Source organism: Clinocottus analis, unplaced genomic scaffold, assembly GCF_023055335.1.
Source record: "Clinocottus analis isolate CAN_PGR_092001 unplaced genomic scaffold, fCliAna1.0.p SCAF_18, whole genome shotgun sequence".
NCBI classification, from domain to species: Eukaryota; Metazoa; Chordata; class Actinopteri; order Perciformes; family Cottidae; genus Clinocottus; species Clinocottus analis.
The window spans coordinates 15422471-15431891 of NW_027175909.1; the positions used below are offsets into that span (position 1 = coordinate 15422471).

A 9421-nucleotide genomic window follows, 5' to 3' on the forward strand; every position below is an offset into this window, starting at 1 on the left:
AGAGACAGACTGAGGATCAACAGATTCTCGTGGCCGAAGATCCTGAAGATCTCGTACAAAAGGAACAACTTCTACATCAAGATCCGACCTGGAGAGGTGAGACAGGTCGACTCACCCAACACCACAGAAGAAGACCGGACTAGTTACAGTCTGTCTCTGTGTCCAGTCTGACCAGTAACTGTCCCTCTCTGTCTCCAGTTTGACCAGTTTGAGTCTACTATTGGTTTCAAGCTGCTGAATCACCGAGCAGCTAAAAGACTGTGGAAAGTGTGTGTGGAGAACCACTCCTTCTTCAGGTCAGTGATGTGCTCCATGATTTCACTTTATATGATATGAGAAGAAAAAACACAGCTTCACATAACATGACGTAATGTAGCATTATGTATTTTACCATGACGTAATGTAGCATGATGTAATGTAACATGACGTAATGTAACATGACGTAATGTAGCATGATGTATTTTACCATGACGTAATGTAGCATGAAGTAACGTAACATGAAGTAATGTAACATGACGTAATGTAGCATGACGTAATGTAATATGAAGTAACGTAACATGAAGTAATGTAACATGACGTAATGTAGCATGACATAATGTAATATGAAGTAACGTAACATGAAGTAATGTAACATGACATAATGTAGCATGACGTAATGTAATATGAAGTAATGTAACATGAAGTAATGTAACATGAGGTAATGTAGCGTGAGGTAATGTAGCGTGATGTAATGTAGCGTGATGTAATGTAGCGTGAAGTAATGTAACATTATGTAATGTAACATGACGTATTGTAACATGATGCAATGTAGCATGATGTAATGTAGCATGACTTATCTTACCAACATGCTCTGTCTGTCTCCTTCTCCCAGGCTGATGTCTCCAGAAGAGACAACAAAGAAGTTTCTGTCTCTGGGTTCAAAGTTCCGCTACAGCGGTCGGACTCAGATTCAGAGTCGCAGAGCCAGCGCTCAGATCTCCAGACCTGCACCCAATTTCCCACGATGCATCAGCAAGAGGAACATTCTGAGCCGCAGCCTGGATGGAGGTACTCATACTGACCATGCTCGTCCTGAGGTAGCCCTGATAGTAAAAGTACTGGTCCCAGTAGTTATAGCCCTGGTCCTGATAGTAAAAGTACTGGTCCCAGTAGTTATAGCCCTGGTCCTGATAGTAAAAGTACTGGTCCCAGTAGTTATAGCCCTGGTCCTGATAGTAAAAGTACTGGTCCCAGTAGTTATAGCCCTGGTCCTGATAGTAAAAGTACTGGTTCCAGTAGTTATAGCCCTGGTCCTGATAGTAAAAGTACTGGTCCCAGTAGTTATAGCCCTGGTCCTAATAGTAAAAGTACTGGTCCCAGTAGTTGGAGACCTGATATTAAAAACGTGAGTTGTGCTCATCTCATTGGGAGTAGTTGTAGTGGTTCTTGTCCCAGTTGTGGGATCCCTGGATTCTGTCATTGTAGTCCTAGTCCCAGTTTTTGGGGGGTTCAGGTTTTATGGGTTCAGCTGTGTGTTCAGTCAGTTCATTCCTGCACTTGTTGCTGACCAGGGCTTTGATTGGTCCTCAGCTCCGAGGACCACGCCCACTTCTTCTCTGATTGGCTCTCCTGCCATCACAACGTCCCCTAAAGCAAACGGTGGTACACACACAGGTAGAGCTCATCACTGCAGTATCACTGCTGCTGTAGTAGTACTGTAGTAGTACTGCTCTGTGGTTGGCCACCGCTCTGAACGCTTCACTTCTTTTAGCTCGTGAGCGAATGCTGCTTCCTAATTGGTTGGATGAAGTCTGCTTCATTCAGACACATCTGGATCTGTGATCAGCTGTGTCAATTACTGTCCAATCAGCTCTTTTGTTTCTGGTGATGTCATAACGTGCAGTCAGACCTCCATCCTGTCGTCAATAACACGATCAGACATGAAGTCAGAAATAATACATTTTAAAAGTTACAATTAACTTTGATGAAGTGAAATCACATATTAGCCCCACCCTAAAGCACTCCCTGTCAATCACCTGGTAGCTTTAACACATGTAGCATAGACTTCGATACAACCAGATGAGTCACCCCCTGGTGGTCAGGAGAGAGAATGCAGCTTTCAGACACTTAACAGCAATTCACTGGCTTATAATAGAAATTCATAATAATATTTTTTGGAGGCATAACAGGAAGTAGGTCTGACTCTCTTAATTAGCATCATTAGCATAGTTAGCCGTGTGGTCATGGCTTCGTGGTGGCTCTGAATGCTGATTGGCTGATTGGCCCAGGCTGCCTTGCATGGCCCTGAGCGCTGATTGGCTGAATGTGCTGTTGCCCTGGTTATCATCTCTGTTGTTGTTGACATCACTGTGTGTGTGTGTGTGTGTGTGTGTGTGTGTGTGTGTGTGTGTGTGTGTGTGTGTGTGTAGACATGGGGCTGTACGGAGCATATAAAGCCGTCAGTGACCTCATCACCACTGTGACACCTGAGAGGACGATGGAGGAGAGGAGGGCGGAGACAGGTACCAGAAACAACCAATCAGAGGAGAGCCATCAGATCCGGGGACCCAAGCACTAAATGACACCTCCTCCTTGTCTTCTTGTTCCCTTGTTCCCTTGTCTCCTCCCCTTGCTTCTTTGTCTCCTATCTACCAGTTGAGGAGGTGCTGGTGGTGGAGCAGGTGCAGCAGCAGGTGGAGGAAGAGGAGGAGGAAGAGGAGACCAGAGCCACAGAGATCTCTCAGCAGAGTCCTCCTACTCCTCAGAAGCAGGAAACAAAGGTAACAAACACTTGTCTCACCTGTCTCACATACCTGTTTGATGTTCTGTGTAGACGGAGCTCACCTGTCTCACATACCTGTTTGATGTTCTATGTAGACGGAGCTCACTGACACCGCTGTGGACGGAGATCTGACCGCCACCGAGGTCTGAGGAGGATTCACATTATTTAAATATTCATGAAATAAAACTGAAACTTAAAACTCTCTAACGACAACCTGTCTGTCTGTCTGTCTGTCTCTCAGTCTGACCAGGATGAGGACTTGAGGACGTTGGGGAGTCCAGAGGAGGAGCAGAGACCTCAGACCTCAATCAGCGCTCTCAGGCGCTCCTTCTTAGAGGGCGGAGTCACAGGAGGGGGAGGAGGCACAGGAGGGGGAGGAGCCACAGAGTGGGAGAGGCGCCTCGCCTCCTCGCCCCTAAGACGAGGAGACGAGTCCCCGATGATCGAACCACTGGAACCAGATGAGGTGAGACACACACACACACACAGACACACACAGACACACACAGACACACTGTATGCCTGTCTGTCTCTCGGCCCCTCCCACTGGACAGCGGTAGGTCCACTCAGCTGTCAGTCAAACACCAGCGGCTCACCTCAGCTGTCAGGTGATTGGCCAATCGGTCTGTGTGTGTTTGATGTCGCTCACCTGTGTGCTCCAGGAGGGCGGGTTCATTGCTCCCCCTCAGCCAATCAGAGAGAAGAACTGCACCGTGGGGCGGAGCTACGACACAGCCTCCGGGAAGGTCGTTACCATGACAATAACGGACGACAGCTCTGGCGTCACCGTGAAAACAGCGAGCACTGGGATGGGCAGGCAGGTCAGAATCATCCCGCTGTCCACCGCTGATGATGTCATCACACGGGGACCGCTAGCTGCTGATGTCATCGCACGGGGACCACTGGTCACCATCCGCGAGGTGAAGACGCCGACCTCGCCGCCCGGCGTGGGAGAAGGCGGAGCCTCTGTGATGTCACCTTTGACCCCCCTCCTTCCTCCTGAATCACCTCTGGAGGAGCTGAGTCTAAGCCCCGCCCCCATCTGGGCGTCGCCCTCCCTGACCAGACCGGTATGCTGATTGGCTGGTTGGTGGTCGGCATGGAAACAAGCATGAGGAGCAGCGACACGCTAACCCTCAAACTGAATACTTCAGCTCTGAGAGGACAGGAGACAGTTTGTCCACTAGGAGACAGGAGACAGTTTGTCCACAAGGAGTCAGGAGACAGTTTGTCCACTAGGAGACAGGAGACAGTTTGTCCACAAGGAGTCAGGAGACAGTTTGCCCACAAGGAGTCAGGAGACAGTTTGCCCACAAGGAGTCAGGAGACAGTTTCTCCACAAGGAGTCAGGAGACAGTTTGCCCACAAGGAGTCAGGAGACAGTTTGCCCACAAGGAGTCAGGAGACAGTTTGCCCACAAGGAGTCAGGAGACAGTTTGCCCACGAGGAGTCAGGAGACAGTTTGTCCACAAGGAGTCAGGAGACAGTTTGCCCACAAGGAGTCAGGAGACAGGAGAGCTGCAGTGTTCAGTTTCACCTCCCAGACACAAAAAGAAGCAGCAGATCTCTTTATGTTGTTGTTTTTTGGGCTGATTTGATTGGCTGCGCCTTCTTTGTCCGCTCTTCACTTCCTGTCTGCTGACCCCTGATTGGTTGCTTTGACTTCCTGAATGCACTAGATCACATGAAACATAATCATGTTTCTTAAGAAGTTGAGTGAAAACCCTGTAATCTGTTTTATATGTCATGCACTGGTTAGTAATTACTGATTACTAACGACCCTATGCGCCACGCCCTCTTTGGCCACGCCCACTCACTTCTATAGCTTCTATGACCACGCCCTATATGGTCATGCTCCTTCTGGCCACGCCCCCTGCATGGCTGTCAGGTTCTACATCTACTTTCCAGTTAAATGGCTGCAATTCATAGGTCTGTCTTTCTAATCTTTGTTTGTGTGTGTGTGTGTGTGTGTGTGTGTGTGTGTGTGTGTGTGTGTGTGTGTGTGTAGCCTAAACCTACAGTCGATGAAATGTCTCCTGAGCTGACTGCTCTGCTGAACTCAGCCAGAGAACAAAACACCTTCAGAGAACACAACCTGCTGAAGGTGCCTGTCTGTCTGTCTACCTGTCTGTCTACCTGTCTCTGGAACTGTCTACCTGTCGTACATCAGTACCTGTAAACGTGCCCACTGGGCTCTTCGCTGTGTTTCAGACGTCAGAGAAGGTGGAGACGATCTTCCTGATGCCGGAGTCAGATGACCAGGACCAGCCAATGGCGGACCAGCCTCAGGTAGCGACAAGAAATCTTGTGGGGCCGCCGCCAACTAACCCCCCGCCCCCTCCTCCGGGGGCCTGCATGTCGCATGCTGATGATGTCACAGAGGAAGGGGCTAGCAAACTTGAGGTCAGTTATTACGACGTCAGCGACGACGAGCCGAGTAGCCTGGCGAGCGACACAAGCGACGCCAGTGAAGACGCTATCAGCGTGGTGGCGCGTGCGGCCGTGGACGACGCCGTGGAGGCCGCCGTCAGGCAGGCTCAAAGCCCGCGTGATAACCATGCTAATCAGGATAGCATTCACGCTGACTCCGCCTTTAGCCGCGAAGAGCAGGAGGCAGCCAACGTCAGCACCAGACCCCGTTCAGTTCACGATGACAGGGACTCTGACGACTCGGACGACTCGGAGGAGGTGGAAGGGGCGTGGGGTTTGGGAGAAAACTCCACCCCCCCTCACTCTTTACCCCGCCCCTGCTCGGCCAATCAGATGCAGCCATCTGACCACACTGATGACGATGACGAGCCCAAATCTTTGCTGGAGGTAACACCAGAGGTAGAAACCTGCCCCAGTAACTCCTGCACCAGCTAAACCTGCCCCAGTTCAACCTGCCCCAGTAACTCCTGCACCAGCTAAACCTGCCCCAGTTCAACCTGCCCCAGTAACTCCTGCACCAGCTAAACCTGCCCCAGTTCAACCTGCCCCAGTTAAACCTGTCCCAGTGACTCCTTTCCCAGTGAGTCCTGTCTCAGTTCAACCTGCTTCAGTGACTCCTGTCCTAGTAACTCCAGTAACTCCAGTAACACCTGCCCCAGTAACTCCAGTGACTCCAGTAACTCCTGCTCCAGTAACTCCAGCTCCAGTAACTCCTGCTCCAGTAACTCCAGTAGCTCCAGTAACTCCTGCTCCAGTAACTCCAGTAGCTCCAGTAACTCCTGCTCCAGTAACTCCAGTAGCTCCAGTAACTCCTGCTCCAGTAACTCCTGCTCCAGTAACTCCAGTAACTCCTGCTCCAGTAGCTCCAGTAACTCCAGTAACTCCTGCTCCAGTAGCTCCTGCTCCAGTAACTCCTGCTCCAGTAGCTCCAGTAACTCCTGCTCCAGTAACTCCAGTAACTCCAGTAACTCCTGCCCCAGTAGCTCTAGTGACCCCTGCTGGTGAGGTGACGGCAGTGCGCCTCACCAGCAGGCTGAACCTGGAGGTGAAGCGTGAGCTTGTAGTTTATGAGGATGTGTGAGATGTTCCTGAGGTTGTTGCCCTTCTCTGTGTCTGGCAGGAGGTTCCCGTGATGAGGAAGACTCTCACCTACGAAGCTCCCGGGGTGAGAACCCGTGTTATTGATACTGTAAGAGATGTGCCGCCATTCATGAGCTTATTGACGAATGAAAGGATCATCAATGACTCCTTTCATCATATTATTTACTTATTTAAAATCACATGTTGATTAATTAACAGGTGTGTGTGTGTGTGTGTGTGTGTGTGTGTGTGTGTGTGTGTGTGTGTGTGTGTGTGTGTGTGTGTGTGTGTGTGTGTGTGTGTTTCAGAGCCACACAGACTCTGATCCTCCTGCAGGTTTTCTGCTGAGCTCCCAGACCTTCACCGCTGAGACCTCCACCACCACCACCACCACCCACATCACCAAGGTAACACACACATCAGTACATGTCTTATCTCGTTTAGAAACATGAGAATATGAGTTTTAGTCGTGAGGCAAAAGATGAACTGGAAGACGTTTCTCTCTTCGTCTCTTCAGACCGTCAAAGGAGGAATGTCAGAAACCAGGATCGAGAAGAGAATCGTGATTTCTGGAGACACAGAAATCGACCACGACGAGGTAAATGCCAAAAGAATCTTTAGCAAGGTAACTCGAACCCGGGACAGACCGATAAAGACCTGGACTAATTCAGGACTGACCTCTACAGACCTGGTTTAACGCAGGACAGATGTATACAGACCTAGGTTAACCCTGCACCGACGTGGGGCTGGTCAGTCCAGGATTAGTCGTGGACCTGGTTCTGATCTTGGTGTCTCTTTTTAAGGCGCTGGCAGCGGTGCTTAGCGAGGCGCGGCTGCAGCATCCCGAGCTGTCAGTCACACGAGTCGTTGTCCATAAAGAAACAGAGGTCTCTTCTGATCATGTGATTGATTAGTGACATCACAGGTAACAGGTGGTGACCCTTACTGGATGCTGATTGGTTGGCTGGTGCATGGCAGCATTCATAACATTGTGTTTGCATGCTTTACACAAATGTTGGTGTTCAGGAACAGGAGAGACGAACACTGACGAACCAGGAGCTCAGAGCTTCTGATTGGTCCAGAGAACACAGGAAGAGAAGGGGGTCTTCTGATTGGAGGACAGTAAGGATATTTGGGGAGGAAATAAACAGCACCTGATGACTCAGGTGATCAGAATGGTATTAATCAATTATTGATGAGTCATGAGTTTTTTTTTATTTGGGCGCCAAATTGCAACACATCACCTAACATTAACCCGCTGACCATTAATGCTATGCTAGCATGCTGTTATCCCCTGTCCTCTCAAGTGTGACATCATTTTACAGCCCAAGTGAGGGAGTGTGGCCCCGCCCCACCTGAACACACCTGTATTCACCTCTGCATTCATGCTGACTCAGAGGACTCAGGACAGTGGTGATAGTCACATGGTATGCTACGCTAACAGCCTGGCTTTGAAGCTTGCTGAGCTATGCTAGTTAGCATGAGCATGATGTTATCGTGATTCATCAATGCTCTTTAATGAGCTGCAGATTGATTGAATACGTCTCGCAGACATTTAGACTTTTAGACCTCTGCTTGTATTTTGTCTCACAGCTGCTTCTGTCTTTCTTTCAGGACTGAATGGAGAAGCCTCTGCTGCATTGTGGGAGTTGTAGTCCAGACTCCAGAGGCAAATGTCGACACACTGTTTTCAGCGACACCCAGTGGACATTAATGGAACTGAGGATTTAGACACACTTTCTCTCACTCACTCTCACACACTCTCTCTCTCTCACACACGCACACACACGCACGCACACACACGCACGCACACACACACACACACACACACACGCACACACACACACAGCAGCACCTGTCTTTCTCACAGAGGGAGGTTAGCATTAGTTCAATAGTTTGATTCTATCGAGTTAAAAGTTTTATAGTTCTGTCTGTAACGGATTAAAATATGTATGCAACACAGACAGGTGAGACAGACAGGTGAGAGACAGACAGGTGGCGCTGCTGTGGCACAAATCAACATGTTCTCATGGCAACCAGAGCCAGTCAACTTCAGATTAACTTTCACCACAAATCAAAACCAAAAATGGTCCTGCTGCTGCATTTACTTCCTACTTAAACTAGCCCCGCCTTCCCACACACACCTGACACCCCGACAGGTGAAAACAGACTTCTGATTGGTTGGTTGACTCAGGTATATTTGCTCCTGATTGTGTGTGTTTGAGAGAGAGAGAGAGTGTAAGAGACAGCAGCCTTATGTAATATTCAATAATTAGTTTGTATGACATCTGAAAGTTCTATAATAACCTGTGACATCACCCGTGTCACCTGGTGAGGTCACCTGACTGACCTGTCATTATTACCTGTATAATTCCGACAGTCTCATGTCTGAAATGTAAAATAGCATGATTGCTAGCACTGTAACCACTCACTGTATAGCAGCAAAAACTGCTCTCTATTTACCCATAATGCAATAGTAATGTGCCATTCTTTCATCTCGCCATGGAAACCCTTGTTATGAATTACTTTATTCACCTGTCGTGTATTTATTTATTGATCTGTGTTTGTATGTAATCCCAGACTTATTACCTTACACACTGACCACTCCCCCCAGGTGTTATCTTACACACTGACCACTCCCCCCAGGTGTTATCTTACACACTGACCACTCCCCCCAGGTGTTACCTTACACACTGACTACTCCCCCCAGGTGTTACCTTACACACTGACCACTCCCCCCAGGTGTTACCTTATAGACTGACCACTCCCCCAGGTGTTACCTTATAGACTGACCACTCACCCAGGTGTTACCTTATAGACTGACCACTCCCTCAGGTGTTACCTTACACACTGACCACTCACCCCAGGTGTTACCTTACACACAGACCATTCCCCCAGGTGTTACCTTACACACAGACCATTTCCCCAGGTGTTACCTTACACACTGACCACTCACCCTAGGTGTTACCTTATAGACTGACCACTCCCCCAGGTGTTAACTTACAGACTGACCACTCCCCCAGGTGTTACCTTACAGACTGACCACTCCCTCAGGTGTTACCTGTGTCTTTACCCACTTAATTCAAATAAAACGATGAATGACTTACCAAACTTTCTGTCTTTTTTAAGAAAAATCTAGATGTGGAAGAA

At 48.9% G+C, this 9421-nt stretch overlaps 1 protein-coding gene across 12 annotated transcripts in view; it reads left to right on the forward strand.

Annotated features, from left to right (window-relative positions):
* LOC137788489 (protein 4.1-like) overlaps nucleotides 1–9382 on the forward strand; it is a 16247-nt gene extending 6865 nt beyond the window's left edge. For 4 of the 12 annotated variants that reach the window (XR_011077749.1, XR_011077754.1, XR_011077753.1 and 1 more), the window contains 16 exons: nucleotides 1–96; nucleotides 199–296; nucleotides 872–1047; nucleotides 1570–1653; nucleotides 2409–2501; nucleotides 2635–2759; nucleotides 2857–2904; nucleotides 3003–3227; nucleotides 3424–3831; nucleotides 4770–4865; nucleotides 4973–5050; nucleotides 6312–6356; nucleotides 6580–6678; nucleotides 6789–6869; nucleotides 7075–7698; nucleotides 7886–9382. The exon at nucleotides 1–96 is cut by the window's left edge and continues 57 nt beyond it. Coding sequence is in view for 2 of the 12 variants with exons in the window: in XM_068581318.1 (XP_068437419.1) it covers nucleotides 1–96; nucleotides 199–296; nucleotides 872–1047; nucleotides 1570–1653; nucleotides 2409–2501; nucleotides 2635–2759; nucleotides 2857–2904; nucleotides 3003–3227; nucleotides 3424–3831; nucleotides 4770–4865; nucleotides 4973–5050; nucleotides 6312–6356; nucleotides 6580–6678; nucleotides 6789–6869; nucleotides 7075–7185 (1863 nt within the window). In the remaining 10 variants the exon portion in view is untranslated. The remainder of the gene's footprint in view (nucleotides 97–198; nucleotides 297–871; nucleotides 1048–1569; nucleotides 1654–2408; nucleotides 2502–2634; nucleotides 2760–2856; nucleotides 2905–3002; nucleotides 3228–3423; nucleotides 3832–4769; nucleotides 4866–4972; nucleotides 5051–6311; nucleotides 6357–6579; nucleotides 6679–6788; nucleotides 6870–7074; nucleotides 7699–7885) is intronic. The other 8 variants (XR_011077755.1, XR_011077757.1, XR_011077751.1 and 5 more) reach the window with 7 other exon arrangements.
* The last annotated feature ends 39 nt before the right edge of the window (nucleotides 9383–9421 follow it).